General features: G+C 43.6%; 1 protein-coding gene across 1 annotated transcript; it reads right to left on the reverse strand.

Annotated features, from left to right (window-relative positions):
• Positions 1-1,218: 1,218 nt before the first annotated feature.
• On the reverse strand, positions 1,219-3,946 carry LOC132115274 (prostaglandin E2 receptor EP4 subtype-like). The gene is made up of 2 exons (XM_059523654.1): positions 2,829-3,946; positions 1,219-1,712 (listed from the first exon to the last, which is right to left on the reverse strand). Exons 1-2 carry the CDS (start codon positions 3,603-3,605, stop codon positions 1,224-1,226), a joined length of 1,266 nt encoding a protein of 421 aa, XP_059379637.1. The 5' UTR covers positions 3,606-3,946; the 3' UTR covers positions 1,219-1,223.
• Between the last annotated feature and the right edge of the window lie 17,901 nt (positions 3,947-21,847).

Consider the following 21,847-nt stretch of genomic DNA (forward strand, 5'->3'; position numbering starts at 1 on the left):
GTTCTCACATTAAACACAATCACAGTCTTCTGTTATATTAATCTGAGCCTAAAACCGAGTGGAAAAAACGATTCCCAGAATTCCCGACGACCGTAATCACCAAAAACAACAAGTCACTACAGATTTATAGATCCAAAAACCCTGCAGCTTTCTCAGAGGAATGGTTTCATTCGATGATGATCCTGAACATTTGATTAGATATTAAACCTGCGTCTGTTCTGGAAGGATCCTGGCTGTATATTATCAGGTGATTAAGTGTCCCTTTCATTACGAGAGCCGAACTGCACCATTTATTTATTTATCTGCTGTTTGGGAAGCAGGACACACTGAGAAACTGGAAACGTTTTTTTTTTATGCAAACATCTCAACTAGGTTATTTCCTGCGGGGCTTTTTTGTTGATCTTGATGTGACTGATTTGAACTCTTCTGGAAAAACAAACAGGCATTTTTTACGGACCTTTAACGGATGACCAAACTGATCGAAACTTTATGGCTGAAAAGCTGATGGTTCACTCCAATAAATAATCTGATTTAAAGCAAGAAATGTAGGGCCACCCTCACGATCATCCGAGATCAGGATGTGTTTGTTTCTTCATCAGGTTTGTAGAAATGTAGCATTGCATCAGTGTCTCATCAATGGATGCACTGCGGTGAATGGGTGCCGTCAGAATAAGAGTCAGATAAAAACATCACAATAATCCACAGCACTCCAGTCCATCAGGTAACATCTGGAGAAAACAGAAGCTAACACAAATCCAACATTAAGATGTTTTTAACTCGAATACATCGAGTCTATAATCTATAATAACACTTCCTCCAGTGAAAAAGTGCATCTGCTCTGAATCAGGAGAGAAATCTGCACAGATCAAGCAGCGGTTAAACAGCTCTAAACTTTAACTCTTTTGTCTTCTCCAGATGTTCACTGATGGATTGGAGTGCTGTGGATTATTGTGATGTTTTTATCAGACTCTCATTCTGACGGCACCCATTCACTGCAGAGCATCCATTGATGAGACACTGACGCAGTGCTACATTTCTACAAACCTGATGAAGAAACAAACTCATCCTGATCTTGAATAACCCTAGAGAGGACATTTACAGCAACATTTCCAAATTTCTTTTGGAGTGAACTATTTCTTTAATAACATTTACATTTCACTCCACTGATTTGAAATCAACTCTCGAGAAGCGTCCTTGCGTGTTAAATGAAGCGTCCTTGCGTGTTAAATGCTCTTCTCTTGAAACGTCTCATTGGTTATAGTCACTTGTAAGGGTTGATCTTTCGACCGACTGTCTAAACTGTTCCGATTGGAGGATTCAGAAGAAGCGTCAGATAAGCTCCGCCCACATTGGTTTGATTGACAGGTGTCCAGGCAGCTCTCAGGTGGATATAGAAACGTGTGCGAGGTATTCATCGCCTCCAGCTCTCGAGACACGGCGGATGGAGAGTCTCTGGAGATGATGGAGGACACCTGTGCTCCGTCCATGCAGTGGAAACTGTTCTGTCCCTGCGGCATCTGAGAGCCAATCTTACAGAAGAGACACTTGAGGTTCTCGACTAGCTTTGAGAGAACCGCTTTACGCAGCAGGATGTAGATCCAGGGATCTAGAATGGGGTTGGTCGAGGCAAACCGGATCGCCAGCAGATCTGGATTTTTATCCAGACGTTTTTCTACAGGCGTCTTATAAAGTTGGTTGAGAAACACCTGGACCTTGAAAAGAAGACATGATTTAGTTTCCAAAGTTTCATGCATTTGACAAAATAACGTGTGTGATATTAGCAAAGGGACATCCATTTAAACTTAACAAATAAAAATAGTTCGGTGACAGTGAGTTAATTATTTTTATCAGGGGAATGTCTTAATCTGGTTTAGTGGTTTATCATTTACATTTTTTTTTTTTAAATTTGTAAATAAAATAAAGATATTTGGATTATGTATTAGAAGGAAATTCTATTTCAGTATTTTAACATTATATGTTTAATTCAATGTGGTGCTTGCCGTTTCTTTATAAACGTCCATGAAATTTACTAGTAACTTCTGAGTGAAAATTGTTTCTACACCAAGTTTAATGATCAGAAATTCATACAAATTTTTAAGGAAACCTTACTTTGATAATATAATAAAACATATTAAATGTTCACAACTTTTGGAGATTTTGACTTTATAGAAAAAAAGTTGGATTTGAACAGAGTAAATTTCACAAAGAATTACAAAGAAACAAAAAGTAACACGTTGAATTAAATATAAAAGTATAAGCAGAAAGACTGAATTTTATAAGATTTGTTTTTTATGTTATAGCGGGAATAAAATTGGGTTTTGTTTTGTTTATAATGAAATGTTGTATCGAATAAAAGATCATGATTACTGACTTTAAAAAGAAGAGTAATACAATATGTGTTTTCATTAACAACTGTAACCACTTATAATATATGAATTACACCTTAATGCATTAAAACATGACAAACGACCAATTTCAGTATCTGCAAATATTATAATGCATTATGAGTACTTTTATACTGTATATGTAAGAATTGTTTTTTGTTTTTGTTTTTTCATTACTGTATCTACTGTACTTTAGTATGTGAGGTGACACTGTGACCCTGGGATATTTTAGCATGTCTGTCCCTTTAAACACTTTTATCATCATCATCATCATCTTCCTCCGTGATTTATTCTGTTCTGCTGCACAATGCAGAAAATCTCACGAGGCAGATCTGAACGCGCTGGCCGTGAGAAAGTTCTTGTTTTGCAGATTTGACAGTCATATCTGAGGCAGCAGAGTGATTGGACAGATAAAGTTGACACAATAGTATCACAAGAACTTACAACGAGCGGAATGGAGCAAATGAGCACGACGGCGGAGGTGGCGATGAGCAGAATGACCATCTGGATCTCCGCGCCAGCGAGGCGGCTAAAGCTGCGGCTCCTGCCGGGATCAGACGCTCTGCCCGGGTCTGTACCGAGCGACGTGCGCCTGATGAACCTCCGGTGCATCCGGATGAGCGCGGCGCACACCAACACGTTACAGACCACCGTCACCAGGATCAGTAGCGAGCTGCAGCCCGCGTACATGAAGGAAAACGCGGCGTGCGTGCTCACGTTGGTACGCCAGTCAATGAAGCACCAGGTTTGAGGGTACTGCATCTTCACCTCTCCAAAACCAGCGCTCGGGAGCGCGCAGAACAGTATGTTAGACGCGTAAATAGCCAGCAACGTGACTCCCGCGAGCTTCTGATCCACGTGGTCGTTGTAGAAGTACGCGTGATTGATGGCGATGTATCTCTCGACGGACATGGCGCAGATGATGCTCAGTCCCGCGAGGGAGAAGAAGAGCAGAACGAAGCCGAAGTATTGGCACAGGGGGTCTCCATCCGGCCACGCGCCCTTCACATAAGTGGCGATGGTCACCGGACTGGCGAGGACGGTTCCCAGGAGATCCGTGACCGCCAGACCGCAGACCAGCGTGTAGAAGGTGGTCTCCTTCTGCTCCCTCCTGGACTTGCAGAGCACCACGATGGCGATCAGGTTGCTGATGACTCCAAAGATGAACATGATGGCCGGGATGGTGGGCTCCATCCTGCGCGCCCCGGTGCTGTTGTCCATCTTCTGCTCCGTTAAACGTCTCCAAGACTCATTTTGCAGGAGTTGATCAGTACATCCTGCTGTGGAGCGAACACAGTCATGACTGAGTGAACCGCCCGCCCCTCCTGCCTCACATCACACACTCATAACGGGACGCCCTTACCGAAAAATCCCCGCGTCCCGTCAAAACCTCGCTGCTTCTGATGCTACTGAAGATTCATAACACACTGCGATCCGCTGTAAACAAGAAGCGCGCATTTCCTTTAACAATACACAGATGCAAACACTGTCTAGAAGAGTTTAACAGTTTAAAGAGCACTTTTATTTCCGTCTAGTCGAAAATCAAACAGGTTGAAACACGTTTTTTTCTCTCTCTACAAGTAACTCTCCCGATTAAAAAAGCTCAGTTTTTTGTTTTTGTTACGAATATGATGCGTTTTTTTAACAAAAGCATAAACTAATTAAAGAGTTTTGTCTTAGATATACTTTCATATTAGGCCTGTTGCTAATTTAGCTTTTGTTCATGCTGAAACTGTTGTTGTTAAAAAAGTTGTTAAAAGGCAAAATATGAAAATATGTTAAAAGGCTTATGGTATAGAAAATGTATAATTTATAGTATAACATAATCTTTTTTATTTTGTATGAATGTTTTTGTCTTTAATAAAATAACACAAATTATATATATATAAAAGAAGATATTTTGAAAAAAAGCTGGAGAGCAAACAACATGTGACCCCATTCACTTTCATTAGAGAAGATAATAAATAAATAAAGCACTGGGACATTTTTTATTTGTTGCTGATCCCTCTCCTGAGTATTAACATTCATGAACCTAATTTCCTTTAATCACCGTGCCTGGGACTGATTGCTTGCACTAGCACAGGTGTTTCCCCTTAGCTCCCCTTTCAAACTGCTTCTGGACTCTTAAATGTCTTGTATTGCACTGGCTACATTTCTGAGCATTTCTTCCTGTTAGTTTGATTTCTTGTGTATAACCCTGGATATCTTGTTTGATATCTTGTGATTCTCTGCTGCCTGCCCTTGTGACTATACTTAAGGATTGTATTCACTATTCCCTGTCTGCCGCCTGTCTCGACCCTCGCTCTGTTACAGTTTGGTCTTCTGGATTGTCTCTGTTGTTCGTCATACCAATGATTGATTACTGCCTGTTTGATTCTGTTATTACTTTATTAAAGCTGCAAATTGATCTGCACGCCTCTGACCCTTCATTACAGAAGACTTCGCCACACACTGATCCAGCAGTTCTTTACCAGCTCACCACCGAGGTTTCTGCCAAAGGCTCCATGTTGGCGTCTCACCAACAACAGCTGCCATGACTCACCTCACTCACGAAGGACATGGTGAGGACGCTACAAGCCCTTCGCGTCACAATGCCTGAGCCCATACTCCCCATACTCTCATCTGCCAATCCTAAATTTGGCAATCTGGCTTTTCCCGGGAAATTTGATGGTTCACCAGAGAAATGTAAGGGCTTTCTGTTACAATGTTCCATGTTTGTTTCTCAAAAACCTCAATTATACCCCACAGAAGATAACCAGGTTTCATTTGTGTGCTCACTATTGACTAGATGAGCTTTGGATTGGGCAACTGCCGCTTAGGAGGGGAAACAGATGTCTTTTCCATCATTTGATTGCTTTCTGAAATATTTCCGCAAGGTGTTCGAGCATTCAGAAGACGGAAAGGAACCTGGAAAGCAATCACTCGCTCTGCGACAGGGACATAGCAAAGCTGCAGATTATGCACTTTTATTCCACCCCCTCACAGCACAATCAGGATGGGAGGATGAACCAACCAAATCGCTTTACTTTAAGAGACTCACAGCTGAATTGCAGTCTAAGCTCACCTCTCGTGATGAGAGGAGAAACCTTGAATGGTTTATTGATCTCTCCATCCGCATTGCCAATCTGATGCGAGGACGATGTGCCCCTCACAACATTCCCGTGCACCTTCAAACAACCACAGGTTCCACAGAGTCAGAACCCATGCAGATTAGTTTCACTCATCTCACTGATGAAGAAAGAAAGAGGAGGATTCACTATCATTTTGCCTTTACTGTGGTTTGTCCGGCCATCTGAGAGCTTTCTGCCCTATTCGTCCTACCACTCGAAGCTTCTCTGAGGTGAGTTCCAATCTCAAATCAACAACTGTTTAGAATTTCCAGTAATCCTTAAATGTAATGGAAGGTGTACTAATACTGTAGCACTGATAGATTCAGGGGCTGCAGGAAATTTAATTGACAAAGTTTGCCAATACTCATAATCTTCCTCTTCCATGTGAATCACGGGTGGCAGTGGTAGCCTTAGATGGACGTCTTTTTCGGCTCATGACAAGCCAAATTCATCACCAAGGATCTGTATCTTAAAACGGGCATACTTCATTCTGAAACCATTTGTCTATTTGCCATCAAATCTCCTTAGAATCCCATCATACTGGGTCTGCCCTGGCTAAAGAGACACAATCCTCAGATTTCATGGACAACCAAACAAATTATTCAATGGTCATATTCCTGCCAACATAACTGTCTACTTACCACTCAATCTCAGCCTTCTTCACGTACAGTCCAATTAGTACAGTCCAATCAATCTACAGCGAACTCACCTGTTCCGGGATTACCCCCTGAATATAACGACCTCACCGAATCTTTCAGTAAGACCAAAGCCTCAGAACTGCTTCCTCACTGACCCAGCGACTGTGCTATCGACATGAGTCCAGGAGCAACCCCATCTAGAGGTAGAATTTTCCCTCTGTCACAACCAGAATCTGAAGCAATCAAGACAAACATAGAGGAGGTACTATCTAAGGGGTTCATAAGACCATCCTCCTCACCAGCCTCAGCAGGCTTCTTATTCATAAAGTAAAAGAATGGAGGCCTCTGACCATGCATCAATTGTCGCAGTCTTAATGAGGTGACAGTTAAATTCTGTTATCCCCTACCTCTAAATCCTACAGCTCTAGAACAACTTCGCACTGCTAAATACTTCATCAAGCTCAACCTTCGCAGCACCTACACTACACTTCTCAACAACAGTCGGGCACTATGAATATCTTGTTATGCCATTCGGATTGGTCAACAGTCCTTTATCTTCCAGGCCTTTATTGATGATATGTGCGCGACATGCTTAACTGATGGGTCATTGCCTACATACATGATGACTTAATTTATTTGGATACTCTGGACTCCCATGTGCAACATGTATGGGCAGTACTTCAGAGACTCACTGATAATCATCTATACGCTAAAATTGAGAAATGTGGGTTCCACCAGACAGTAACATCCTTCCTTGGTTAAATCATCAGTGAAGAGAGGGTAGCAATGGATGATAAAAAGATACAGTTTGTGCTCAACTGGCCTCAACCCACGACCCTAAAGGAACTAAAACGCTTCTTGGGCATCGCAAATTTCTACAGATGGTTCATTCTTGACTTCAGCACCATCGCAGCACCTCTCACCTCCATGATAAAAGGATACAGACATTGTCTGCTCTGGTCTTCGTCTGCTACCATAGCATTCAAACAGTTGAAGGAACGTTTCACCACTGCATCCATTCTTTATCATCCTGACCCAGAATTTAGAGTTCACTGTGAAGATGGATGCATCCAACCCCAGGATTGGTGCCATACTCTCTCAGCGATAAGGTAATCCTCTCAAACTCTTACCTTGTGCCTTCTATTCTTGTAAACTCAACTCTGCAGAGCAAAATTATGATGTGGGAGATAGGGAACTTCTAGCCATGAAGGCAGCCTTAGAAGAATGGTGTCACTTGTTGGAGGGGGACAAACTTCCCTTTGTTGTTCTAACAGGTAAATGACTCAACCCATGACAGGCAAGATGGGCTCTGTTTTTCACTCGTAATAATTTCAAACTAAACTACCATTCAGGCTCAAACAATGTCAAGGCAGACACTCTCTCTAGGCAGTTCGAATCTTCTCTGATTCCTCCATCCAATGAACCCATCATTCCCTCTAGCCTTATTATGACTCCTATCCAGTGGGATATCATGACAGAAATCGCAGAAGCACAGATCAGGGAGTACTCTCTGACAGAATGTTTTCCTGGACGCACCTGTGTTCCGCTCCATATCCGTCAATGTGTGATGTAATGGGTCCATAACTCTCCTAGTGCTGGGCATCCAGGTATAACAGCCACCATTCAGTTCCTTTCCAACAAATTCTGGTGGTCCATTCTCCAGTCAGATACCATTGACTTTGTTTGTCAGTGTATCATTTGTAAAATCTCTAAATCATCAAACCAGTGCCCAGCACGCCTACTTCAGCCACTTACAGTTCCCCAATTACCATGGTCTCACATAGCCATAGACTTTGTCACGAACCTCCCCAACTTAAGTAACTACACCTCCATTCAGACGGTAATCGATCGTTTCTCCAAGGCATGTCACCTAATAACTTTAAGTAAACTCCCCACAGCCTTTGAAACAGCAGATGTACTCGTGGAACAGGTCTTCCGCTTTTATGGACTCCCTGAGGACATTGTCTCAGATCGGGGTCCTCAGTTCACTTTCCGGGTGTGGTCCGCATTCTGTTGAAACCTCAGCATCAATGTCATACTTACCTCCGGATATCCCCCACAGTCGAATGGACAGGTTGAGAGATTGAACCAGGAACTTACACGCTTCTTGTGTTCATACTGCCATCACAATCAGAACGACTGGAGTCGTTACCTTCTATGAGCTAAATACGCACAGAATTATCTCCTTAAACAATCCACCGGCCTTACACCATTTCAGTGTATACTCTGATTCCAACCAACCCTGTTTCCCTGGTCTGGGGAACCCTCAGAACTCCCTGACATTAACGACTGGTTTCAGAGAAGTGTGGAAACTTGGTATACTGCTCATGTGCATCTTCAACGCACCATCCGCAGAGTAAAGGAACAAGCTGATCATCACAGAAGGCTAAGCCCTGCTTACACCCCTGGTCAATGGTTCTGGCTCTCCACCAACGATCTTCGCCTTCGACTCCCATCCCGGAAACTAAGTCCCAGGTAAGTGTGTCCATTCAAAATCTTTAGACAGATTACACCAGTATTTTACTGTTTGTCTCTCCCTCTTAATTATCGTATCTCACTGACTTTTCATGTTTCTCTGCTTAAGCCCGCCGGTGGTCCGAGAGGAGAGAAGTACCAGGAGGAGGCCGTGAACAAGAGTCCCCCTCCGTTCACCATGGATGGCCAATCCTGGATTCCCAACAACGGGGCAGGTTATTACAATACCTCATTGACTGGGAGGGGTATGACCCCGAGGAAAGATCTTGGGTCAATGCTCAGGATATCTTAGATCCTTCACTCACAGCTGACTTCCATAGAGCGCATCCTCACAAACCAGCTCCCCGCACCCGTGGAAGACCTCAGCGTCGAATACCTCGTCGCTTCAGGAGCTGATCGCTGCTTCTGGACTCTTAACCATTGCGAAGTTTTGAATTGCGCCGACTACATTTCAGAGCATTTCTTCCTGTTAGTTAGATCTCTAGGAAGTCTTGGACTGTTTCATTTTGTGTGAGTCTCTGCTGCCTGCCCTTGTGACTATACTTATGGATTGTATTCACTATTCCCTGTCTGCCGCCTGTCTCGAACCTCGCTCTGTTAAGGTTTGCTCTTCTGGACTGTCTCTGTTGTTCCTGACGCCTGTGATTGATTGATTGATTCTGTTATAACTTTATTGAAGCTGCAAATGGATCTGCACGCCTCTGACTCTTCATTACAGTTGTGTTCCGCAGAAGAAAGAACCTCATACAGCTTTGAGTCGATATGAGGCTGAGTAAATTATGACAGATGGTGCCCCTCCTTGAACTGCCACCTTAACGTGGTGGAGGGGTTTGAGTACCCGAATGACCCTAGGAGCTATGTTGTCCGGGGCTATATGCCCCTGGTAGGGTCTCCCAAGGCAAACAGGTCCTAGGCGACGGGTCAGACTAAGAGCGGTTCAAAACCCCTTATGAGAAGAATAAATCAAAGGACCGTGACGTCGCCCGGTATGGCGCAGCCGGGGCCCCACCCTGGAGCCAGGCCCGGGGTTGGGGCTCGTATGCGAGCGCCTGGTGGCCGGGCCTCCCCCCACGGGGTCCGGCCGGGCTCAGCCAGAAGGAGCGACGTGGGGCCGCCTTCCCGTGGGCTCACCCCCTACAGGCGGGACCGTAAGGGGCCGGTGCTTAGACAATCGGGTGGCAGTCGAAGGCGGGGGCCTCGACAGCCCGATCCCTGGACACGGAAACTAGCTCTAGGGACGTGGAACGTCACCTCACTGGCGGGGAAGGAGCCCGAGATTGTGCGTGAGGTAGAGAGGTTCCGACTAGCGATAGTCGGACTCACCTCTACGCACAGCTTGGGCTCTGGTACCACACTCCTCGAGAGAGGATGGACTCTTCACCACTCTGGAGTTGCCCAAGGTGAGAGGCGGCGGGCTGGTGTGGGTTTGCTTATAGCCCCCCAGCTCAGCTGCCATGTGTTGGAGTTTACCCCGGTGAACGAGAGGGTCGCTTCCCTGCGCCTTCGGGTCGGGGATAGGTCTCTCACTGTCGTTTGTGCCTACGGGCCGAACGGCAATGCAGAGTACCCAGCCTTCTTGGAGTCTCTGGGAGGGGTGCTGGAAAGTGCTTCGACTGGGGACTCCGTCGTTTTACTGGGGGACTTCAACGCCCACGTGGGCAACGACAGTGACACCTGGAGGGGCGTGATTGGGAGGAACGGCCCCCCTGATCTGAACCCGAGCGGTGTTCAGTTATTGGACTTCTGTGCTAGTTACAGCTTGTCCATAACGAACACCATGTTCAAGCATAAGGGTGTCCATCAGTACACGTGGCACCAGGACACCCTAGGCCGTAGGTCGATGATTGACTTTGTGGTCGTTTCATCCGACCTCCGGCCGTATGTCTTGGACACTCGGGTGAAGAGAGGGGCGGAGCTGTCAACCGATCACCACCTGGTGGTGAGTTGGATCCGATGGCGGGGGAGGAAGCTGGACAGACTCGGCAGACCCAAACGTACTGTGAGGGTCTGCTGGGAACGTTTGGCCGAGTCTCCTGTCAGAGAGATCTTCAACTCCCACCTCCGGCAGAGCTTCGACCGGATCCCGAGGGAGGCTGGAGATATTGAGTCCGAGTGGACCATGTTCTCCACCTCCATTGTCGAAGCGGCCGCTCGGAGCTGTGGCCGTAAGGTTTCCGGTGCCTGTCAAGGCGGCAATCCCCGAACCCGGTGGTGGACACCGGAAGTAAGGGATGCCGTCAAGCTGAAGAAGGAGTCCTATCGGGCCTGGTTGGCTTGTGGGACTCCAGAGGCAGCTGACAGGTACCGGCAGGCCAAGCGGACTACAGCCCGGGTGGTTGTGGAGGCAAAAACTCGGGCCTGGGAGGAGTTCGGTGAGGCCATGGAGAAGGACTATCGGTCAGCCTCGAAGAGATTCTGGCAAACCGTCCGGCGCCTCAGGAGAGGGAAGCAGTGCCCTACCAACGCTGTTTACAGTAGAGGTGGGGAGCTGTTGACCTCAACTGGGGATGTCGTTGGACGGTGGAAGGAATACTTCGAGGATCTCCTCAATCCCGCTGTCACGTCTTCCATTGAGGAAGCAGAGGCTGAGGGCTCAGATGTGGACTCGTCCATAACCCAAGCTGAAGTCACCGAGGTAGTCAAGAAACTCCTCGGTGGCAAGGCACCGGGGGTGGATGAGATCCGCCCTGAGTACCTCAAGTCTCTGGATGTTGTGGGGCTGTCATGGCTGACACGCCTCTGCAGCATCGCGTGGCAGTCGGGGACGGTGCCTCTGGGATGGCAGACCGGGGTGGTGGTCCCTCTTTTTAAGAAGGGGGACCGGAGGGTGTGTTCCAACTACAGGGGGATCACACTTCTCAGCCTCCCTGGGAAAGTCTATGCCAGGGTACTGGAGAGGAGAATCCGGCCGATAGTAGAACCTCGGATTCAGGAGGAACAGTGTGGTTTTCGTCCAGGCCGTGGAACACTGGACCAGCTCTATACCCTCTACAGGGTGCTGGAGGGTTCATGGGAGTATGCCCAACCAGTCCACATGTGCTTTGTGGATTTGGAGAAGGCATTCGACTGTGTCCCTCGCGGCGGCCTGTGGAGGGTTCTCCGGGAGTATGGGGTCCGGGGTCCTTTGCTAAGGGCTATCCGGTCCCTGTACGAACGGAGCAGGAGCTTGGTTCGTATTGCCAGCTGTAAGTCAGACTTGTTCCTGGTGCGTGTTGGACTCCGGCAGGGCTGCCCTTTGTCGCCGGTTCTGTTCATGATTTTTATGGACAGAATTTCTAGGCGCAGCCAGGGGCCGGAGGGGGTCAGGTTTGGTGACAACACGATTTCGTCTCTGCTCTTTGCGGATGATGTTGTCGTGTTGGCCTCATCAGGCCAGGACCTTCAGCATGCACTGGGACGGTTTGCAGCCGAGTGTGAAGCGGCTGGGATGAGAATCAGCACCTCCAAATCCGAGGCCATGGTCCTCAGTCGGAAAAGGGTGGCTTGCCCACTTCAGGTTGGTGGAGAGTTCCTGCCTCAAGTGGAGGAGTTTAAGTATCTTGGGGTCTTGTTCACGAGTGAGGGAAGGATGGAACGGGAGATTGACAGACGGATCGGTGCAGCTTCTGCAGTAATGCGGTCGATGTACCGGTCTGTCGTGGTGAAGAAAGAGCTGAGCCGCAAGGCGAAGCTCTCGATTTACCGGTCAATCTACGTTCCTACTCTCACCTATGGTCATGAGCTTTGGGTCATGACCGAAAGGACAAGATCCCGGATACAGGCGGCCGAAATGTGCTTTCTCCGCAGGGTGGCTGGGCGATCCCTTAGAGATAGGGTGAGAAGCTCAGTCACCCGGGAGGAGCTCAGAGTAGAGCCGCTGCTCCTCCACATCGAGAGGGGTCAGCTGAGGTGGCTCGGGCATCTGTTCCGGATGCCTCCTGGACGCCTTCCCGGGAAGGTGTTCCGGGCACATCCCACTGGGAGGAGACCCCGGGGGAGACCTAGGACACGCTGGAGAGACTATGTCTCCCGGCTGGCCTGGGAACGCCTCGGTGTCCCCCCAGAAGAGCTGGAGGAAGTGTCTAGGGAGAGGGAAGTCTGGGGTTCTCTGCTTAGACTGCTGCCCCCGCGACCCGGCCCCCGGATAAGCGGTAGAAGATGGATGGATGGATGGATGGTTCATATTTGGTTGAACTATCCCTTTAATCATGCATTGAGAAGAGTTCAGACCTGCCAAAACCAGTAAGCTATGTTCGTCTGGTTTAAGATGTTTCAGAGTCTGCTATTTGTATTACACATATACTGTATTTTGGTGTGCCCAGCACAGAATTGACATTTTATTTCCTTTTTTAAAATACTTTTATTCATTACATTTGCGACCAAATTCCCTTGATATACACGACCAGTCAAAAGTTTTTGAACAGTAAAAATTTAATTTATTTTATTTAGAAATGTTTCTTGAGCAGCAAATCAGCATATGAGAATGATTTCTGAAGATCATGTGACACTGAAGACTGGAGTAATGATGCTGAAAATACAACTGCACATCACAGAAATAAATTACACTTTAACAGAGATTCACACAGAAAACAGCTGTTTTACATTAGAATAATATTTCACAATATTTACAGTATTTTTATCAAATAAATGCAGGCTTGGTGAACAGAAGAGACTTCTTTAAAAAACATTAAAAATCTAAAACTAAATAAATAAATAGGTCAACAGAAATAACATGACATCATATCTCTTTATGTAAACCGGACTGACAGGTCAAACATCCCGTCTCTTGGTTTCTCCAGTGTCATTCAGAGACAAAGTGCTGAAAAACAAACTCTAGTCAATGTCTTTCAAAGAAACTGAACAGCTTCAGAAGAAAACTGCTCAGACCTGATTTGCATTTAGAGGAATTATGGACATTTTGACTCAGTACTGCTATTTCAGTTGGTTGTTTTGCTATGCACGCTTTGAATTAAACATGCATATGTAAAAACGACAACAATAATAGCTAAATGTATGACAAATGCTTGTCTATCAGTTTTACAAGCTGTTTAAGACGGACTTCTACTTAGTCAGAAAGAACAGTTGGAATACATTACACAAACACATGCTTAGTGTTCAAGTTTATACTTGTGTCATCCCAAAGATACTGTTCAAATCAATAAATTACGCTACAACTATGTGTTGAGTTTAGATAAGAGTATGTAAATGTAAGCTGATCTCGGCTGCATGCTGGGGTTTTGGCTCATTTTTTTTAATTCTTGTATTTATTTCTAAACAACATCTATCTTACAGTAAAAGCATAATTACCTGTACAGCAGGAAAAAGCAGAGACACGCGTGTTTGTCAGTGAAGCCAGTGGAAAATCATTGCACGTGATTTATTTTGAGAGACAGATACATTTTAACAGATGCTGCAAAGTAAATAAATAAAGTTAGGAATCGGCTTGGACTGAAATTATAAGCATCACTTTTTTCTACATGAAAACAGAAAATGTAAAAACTAATTTTAAATAATGAAAACAATAAGAGTATCACAATAATGGTAAAATGCTACTTGAAATAAAATAAACATAAATAAATAAAAAAAATATATATTTTTATATTTTCTTTAATCTAGTTGCAACATTTCTCACTTTTATTAACTTTATGTACTTAAATTGACTAAAACTGAAATAAAAATGTATACAAATACAAACATTAAAAAAAAACATTTAATGAAAAAACTACACAACAAAATTACTACAACACTTACCATAATTAAAATAAAAACAAAATAATAAAATAAAATACATACAATTTTAAAAAGATTTTAAAAAGCTCTGATTTGAAAACGTTTGTTTTGGTCCTGGAAACAATTTAAACACTTTTTTTTTAAAGTCCTGATTCATGCAGATCCTTTTATCAGGATGAAAATATGATTCGATTCAGTCTCAGATTCATATCAGTTTGAGGGTTTTGGGTTACATGCCAGAAAAAAACCGAACCAATCATTTTAACATGAAAACCTAAACAGAGCTTGAAGCCAGAAACGCAATCCAATTATAGCTCACTCTGATGCTGCATCATAATACGATTACTGCATAAAAAGGCCCAGAATACATTTGATTCATTTAGTAGCTGTCACAGACTCACAGACGGGACATTTATTATGAAATGACACATTAAATCACTTCCTATGGTATCTGTATGATATCAAATCTGACATGTCAAATTTGGTGGAAAAATAGCCTTCTGATTAACGTCAACTACAGGCATGAAATATGATTGATGATTCATATTCCCGATTCCAAAATCAGCAGTTTGGGATTTCAGTTCAAAACAAGAACAATCCTAAAAATCTATTCAGGCAGAGTGACAAAAATGAATGAAAATAAAGACAAAATGACCCAATCAGCCAAGAGGGTCTGGCTGCAGACTTGCACTTGCACTCTCAGACTTGCACTTCCGCTAGTGACGTCACTTGCGGTCTTTATTTTTTATTTTATTGATTTTTTAAAAAACTTTTTGTTTGAATTTCCCAACATTTTATAACGGTAGCCAGGTGGCGAAGACACTTGCAATCGACACAAATCGTGCTTGTTGCCAATGGAGACAAGACGCTGTGGTGGTGAATAAACGCAACGCGCAAAGTTTCGCGTTAAGCATTTTTCCATATAGAATAAACTGTCTACAACTCGTTTATATCACTGTCTTTGTGCATCAAGCTACATTATTTATAATGATTTTATATAGGAGGAAAACGTTTAATGTACAATTTAACGCACTGCGTTCTGTACTCGTCTGCTTGACTGTACGGAGCTGGGGCCTCATTTATAAAGCGTGCGTACGCACAAAACGGGGCTGGAAACGTACGTACGCCAGTTCCCACGCAAAGGTTGTGATCTATAAAAAACAAACTTGACGGGAGAATGTGCGCACCTTTAAGCAAACTTTGAGCCGTGCGTACGCACATTCTGGAGACAAAGGGAATTGGCGACACCGATGGTGAGGTCGTGAACTGAAGTTAGATTGTAGAAAATAAATGTGAGAAGAACGATTATAAGAATGAATGACATTTAATTTTCACTCCATTTCATACGTTATATCCACATTATCATGAAGATTAAATCCAACAGTGTTATTTGTGCCGATTGTTTTAGGCTATATACATCTAGTAAAATCCAAACGTAATTCAAAATGTATTAAAAGTAAAATAAAATAATAATCAGCGCTGCCTTACAGTCACATTGTCCACAACGGGAGCACAGGAGGACATGGCGCGATACATGTGATAGCCTACAGAATAGCATGAAATACCCTTTTATTAGAGAACTGCAGAACACAGTGTAAAAAGGAAATATTTTCCTTAATGTACATAGCCTATATCATAAAATGTCAAAGTCTGCAAATACAGTCATGAAGCACAATCGCTACTCATCATCGGTCCTAACTATTACGGTGTTCATTACAAAACCGTCAAGAAGCATGTGTTCACTATAACATTTTCGTCTTAAATTTTCGCCCACAAATTAATTAAGTGATTTTGTCAAGGTGTTAACGATCAGTCTATTTGCTAGAAACATATAAATTCTCCGGTGACCCGGGTATGTAATGCTTCATGATGGCACTCCTGGCACTGTTGGAGGATTACGCTAATGGCAGAATAAGGAGAGAACGAGTTTTCAGGGACCATGATGATTTCCTGGCCCATGATGATGACTGGCTAATAAGCCGATTTAGATTCCCTAGAGCTGTGCTCTTGGATCTATGTGCTGAATTGGGTCCAGTATTAGAGAGGGCAACACGCCGGAACCATGCCATCCCAGTCCAAATACAAGTCCTCACCACTCTGGGGTTCTTGGCAACCGGCTGTTTCCAGCGGGAATTGGCAGACAGGTAAATTAATAATATAAAAAAACTATAAGTAATCCTCAAATTTGTCTCTAAGACCTTTTTGTATATGAAATAATTCTATTGGAATCTATCATCTCACCCTATAGGTCTGGTATATCACAGCCGTCCCTGAGTGCCATAATATCTGTCGTTTTAAATGGTATACTTAATATGGTTAGTCGATACATCAGGTTCCCCTACACTGTGCGAGAACAGGCCGAAATTAAAACGCAATTTGCAGCAATGTCTGGTTTCCCAAATGTAATCGGCGCAATTGACTGCACTCATGTTGCTATAAGGGCACCATCTGAAAATGAATTTGCTTATGTTAATAGAAAGCATGTGCATTCTATTAATGTGCAAATCATATGTGACTCCAACATGACCCTCACAAACATTGTGGCACGCTGGCCTGGTTCAACACATGATTCCTTTATCTTGACACATAGCAGTGTAGGGAACAGACTAAATGCAGGCGCAGTACGTGATGGCTGGCTTCTTGGTGAGTTTAACAATATTAAAAAGTAGAAACTGTAACAATTTTGTTTTTAATATAATTATAACCTGCAGGCGACAGTGGCTACCCCCTGAGACGCTGGCTCCTCACCCCATTTTTAAACCCGCAGAGCGCAGAGGAAACTCATTATAACGAGGTCCACTCTCGTGCCCGCGCAGTTGTGGAGCGTGCCATCGGCATCCTGAAATGCAGATGGCGTGCTCTGGATGCCTCGGGTGGCAGACTTTTATACCATCCAGCAAAAGTGTGCAAGATTGTCAGGGCGTGTGGTGTTTTGCACAATATAGCACTGAGAAACGGTATTCCTCTCCCTCCTGATCTCCCTCTACCCCAGCATTACGACCCCGAGCCACAGCCCCCTGGCCGACAAGAGGGATATCAACGAGGTGCAAGAATCCGTGAGGATGTCATGCGGCGTTTGTAAAGAAAGACAAAACTCAAGGTTCATGTTTTAACTGCATCTTTTAATGATTGTGCAATTTCTTGCATCACTTCTCTCATCTGCCGTAGCTCATCTGCAACCCTGTTGACAGCGTTTGTCTCTCGCTGTAACTGCAGGACTGCGTCAGTGAGTACCCGACCACTTTTGGACGTGCCAGACGCAGAAGGGGCACTGCTTTGAGCCGGACGCTGTGCATCTGCATCTGAGAACCCCTCACCCTGAACCTCCTGTTCATTTACAGCTTCAGACTCCGGAAGGACTGGAGGACAAACAATTGGCAACATTTATCCATTTATCCATTTATCACCCCACACACTCAAATGTACAGCGTTAATGATTAAAAATCGGTTTAACCTTGCTCCTCTGTGGTTTCAGTCACGTCAGTGTCTCCCTCCTTTTCCGACACAATACCACACACGCTGACCTCCCCAATTATAGCCGCGATTTTGCTGTCCACTGATGTGAGATCAGCTGTACATGGGCCCCCACCAGTTGCAGCCACGCTCTGGCGGTGGGAGGACAGTTTTCTCTTTGCCTCCACCTTGAATGAATGAGAATCTTTATTTCACATATTTTGCATACTGTAAGCACATGTAAATAAAACTTTTTGAAATTCAATATTGCTATTTATATAGGTATATAGCCTAATAAAACACAAATGTAATATGTTGGTAAAAAAAAATTTTTTATACCTTCAGGTCGGACCATTTTTTCTTTAATTCTGCAACTGTCCGTTCTGTCCCACTGACACAATTGACGGCAGAAGCAATACTTTGCCACTCGCACTGCTTCTTTTTATTAGTGACCCCACTGCTGTGGCCACCAAATAACACAGTTTTCCGAGCCTCCACCTCCCCTACAAGTGTTTCAATCTCAGTATCTGAGAAATTACGTTTTTTTCCTCTTTTCTCACCTGTCGCCATTATTAAAATTAGGCTAACAGAAATGCACGTTTTCACTTTCTTGGATTAATTAATTGGCGGGTCGCATGCCAGTTTTCCAGGTATATATGGGATTCCACTCTCATTTACATGCTGATCAGCAATCATGAGGTGATTTGCATTGACTATTTATGGTTAAAAATGGGCGTGTACAGGGCGGGATATGAGGCTGGTTCACGTACGCACATCTGCGGGTGATCTGTGATTTATAAAGGGAACATTGCTTACAGGTGTGCGTACGCACGGTTTTATAAATCGAAATATTTTTTGGCGTACGCCATTTTTGGCTTTTGGGCGCACGTAAACTTTTAGTAAAGATCCTACGCATAGTTTTATAAATGAGACCCCTGATCTTTTTAAAATCACTTAATGCATTTCATAATGCACTTACATATTGTGACGCTAACAATGGAGGACAGGAGGCAGATGCAAGTAAAGGTAGTTTATTGACCGAAGTATGATGGATGAATGCTGGTGAGTGACGCAGGAACCACGATGGCAGCACAGACAGGTGGGTAGGTGGTTGGAGTGCGTTGGTAGCGATGGCGGTGATGGTAGATCGGTGATCGGCGGTGATAATCCGTGAATGACTGTGAATATCCGATGAAGACTGAAGCAGGACACAGAGCAAAGACAGGAACACAGGAGCACGAACAGACATCGACACGAGGACCTCAAACAACGATCTGACAAACAGGAGACAAAAGACAGGGCGTTAAATAGGCGGTGGAATGAGATGCACCTGCCGCTGATCAGGCGATCAGTGGCAACACCCACAAGAACCAATCAACATGACATAACATGACTACAGCTGGAGACGGTGCATTCGCGAACCGTGACACATATTTGCTGGTCTGTATATAAATTGAGTCAACAAGACATATAGGCTAGGCCTACTGAATTGTCTTTATCATCTTAGTCTGTTATTAGGCCACATACGCGTTCGCGTTCGGTATTTAAATAATACCTATATATCGAATTTGGTCTTTTACTTGAACTTAACGTATCCTAATACATTATGCCATATTAAGTGTTTGTTTTTTTCAACAGGAGGAAAACGCTTAACGAAAGACTTTGTGCAATGCGTTCATATTCCGCTGTTCTGTGGCCACGGATTTGCCGGTCTTGTCTTTTTCTTGCAGGACCCTGTACATTATAGTAGTAGGCCTTAATCACCACCACAGCGTCTTGTCTCCATGCACGGTTTGTGTTGATTGTAAGTGACGTCACAGGTAGCGGAGAGTGCAAGTAGCGATTGCAAGTGACATTGTAATTTAGTTTCTTTTTTCTTGTCTTCACCACCTGGCTTCTGTTGTAAAATGTTGAAAGATTCAAACAAAAAGTTATCAATAAATAGAACAAAATTAAAAAAATAATAAAGACTGCAAGTGACGTCGATAGCGGAAGCACAAGTGTCTGAGAGTGCAAGTGCAAGTTTGCAGCCAGAACCTTCTCCAGTCAGACCAATAAGAATGATTCAATAGTGGTAACTAGCGATAAAATGCTTATATATAAGACTCATATAATTACTAATTAAATGAGTACTCCAGTCTTCAGTGTCACATGATCTTCAGAAATCATTCTACTATGATGATTTGCTGCTCAAGAAACATTTCTGATTATTAGCAATGTTGAAAACATTAATATTTTTGTGGTAACTGTGCTACATTTTATTTTTTTGCATTCACAGATGAACAGAAAGTTCAAAAGAACAGCATTTATTTGAAATAGAAATTTACTGTAACATTATGAATGTCTTGACTGACACGTGTGATTCATTGAATGCGTCCTTGATGAGTAAAAATATAATTATTATTATTATCCCCAAACTTTTGAATGTTCATTTATCAAAGTGTCATGAAGGATCATGTGACACTGAAGACTGGAGGAATGATGCTGAAAATACAGCGGAGCATCACAGAAATAAATTACACTTTAACAGAGATTCACACAGAAAACAGCTGTTTTACATTACAATATAGTATACGCTTTTAACATATGACTGCTCGGCTAAATTTCCAGGCAGTCATATTGTGAAGTTTGCTGATGACACGGCTGTGGTGGGATTGATATCCCATGACGACGAGTCCTTTTACAGACAGGAGGTGGAAGAACTCGAGGACTGGTGCAGAGCAAATAACCTCTGCATTAATGTGGGGAAGACGAAGGAAATTGTCGTGGACTTTAGAAGGAGAAGCTACACCCCCTCTCCCCTGTTCATTGGTGGATTAGCTGTGGAAATGGTCTCAAACATCAAGTATCTTGGAATATACATTTCCAATGACTTAACATGGACCATCAACACAGCCAGCATTATAAAAAAGCATTATAAAAAAGGCTCAACAACGCCTTTATTTTCTTAGGAGGTTGAAGCGGGCTGGTCTTGGGACTCCAGTTCTGCTAGCCTTTTACCGGTGTGTGGTGGAGAGTACACTCGCTTTCTCCATCACTGCCTGGTACGGAAATTGTTCTGCTGCTGACAAGAAGAAATTGGAGAGGGTGGTCAAATCGGCCCAAAAAATAACTTTGAGCAGCCTACCCTCTCTTGAGGGAATTTATACCAGCAGGTGCAGAAGCAGAGCATCCTGTATTATGGAGGATTCCACCCACCCGGCAAACAAACTCTTCAATCCACTCCCCTCGGGCAGGAGGCTAAGAAGCGTTAAAGCCAGAACAAAAAGACTGAAATGCAGCTTCTTCCCAGAGACTGTGAGAATCATGAATTCACTGCCTTAGGGATTGCTTTTAAAATTGTTTCAAATTTCTGATTAATTATTTATTATAGAAGGAGTACTTTTTAGGTATCAGGTGTCTTGTTTAGGTCAAAGTTATTTTTTAAATGTTGTAGGTTATTAAATTATGTTTTAATTATTTTATGTATACTGTATGTTAACTATCTTTTTTACGCTGTTGGTCCTGAGTACATATTTCATTCTTATGTGGCAACATGTATAGAATGACAATAAAAGACCTGAAACCTGAAACCTGAAACAATAATATTTCTAAATTTTACAGTATTTTTTGTATTTCTGATCAAATAAATGCAGCCTTGATGAGCAGAAGAGAAACATAAAAATTCTTACTGATCCTAAATTACAGATTAATTTCACTTACTGATCCTATATTTACAGAGAATCACCGCTTTTGGACACAAACCATTATGAAACACATTATTATTTATATAAATGCAGAAGGATCGACAGGATTGTTACCTATATAAGTGATATATCGTGTTTGTTTTAATACGCAGTAGGAAACCTGAGCTCTTTAGCTGTCTTCCGAAGGGATTTTAATAAACGCTCGTTTTTATTTTTTAATTTTTATGAATTAACAGTTAAATTAACGATCAAGAATAACTGAGGAAAGTGAAATGTTATTTCTCCACGGTTGACAGGGTGTGACTGTAGATGAGTCCGACAGAGGGCGCTCTGGTCTCACAGACACGTGATTGACAGCTGCTGATCTCAGTGTTCAAATGAATAAAATAAAT

Source organism: Carassius carassius, chromosome 34, assembly GCF_963082965.1.
Source record: "Carassius carassius chromosome 34, fCarCar2.1, whole genome shotgun sequence".
In the NCBI taxonomy this organism is placed as follows: Eukaryota; Metazoa; Chordata; class Actinopteri; order Cypriniformes; family Cyprinidae; genus Carassius; species Carassius carassius.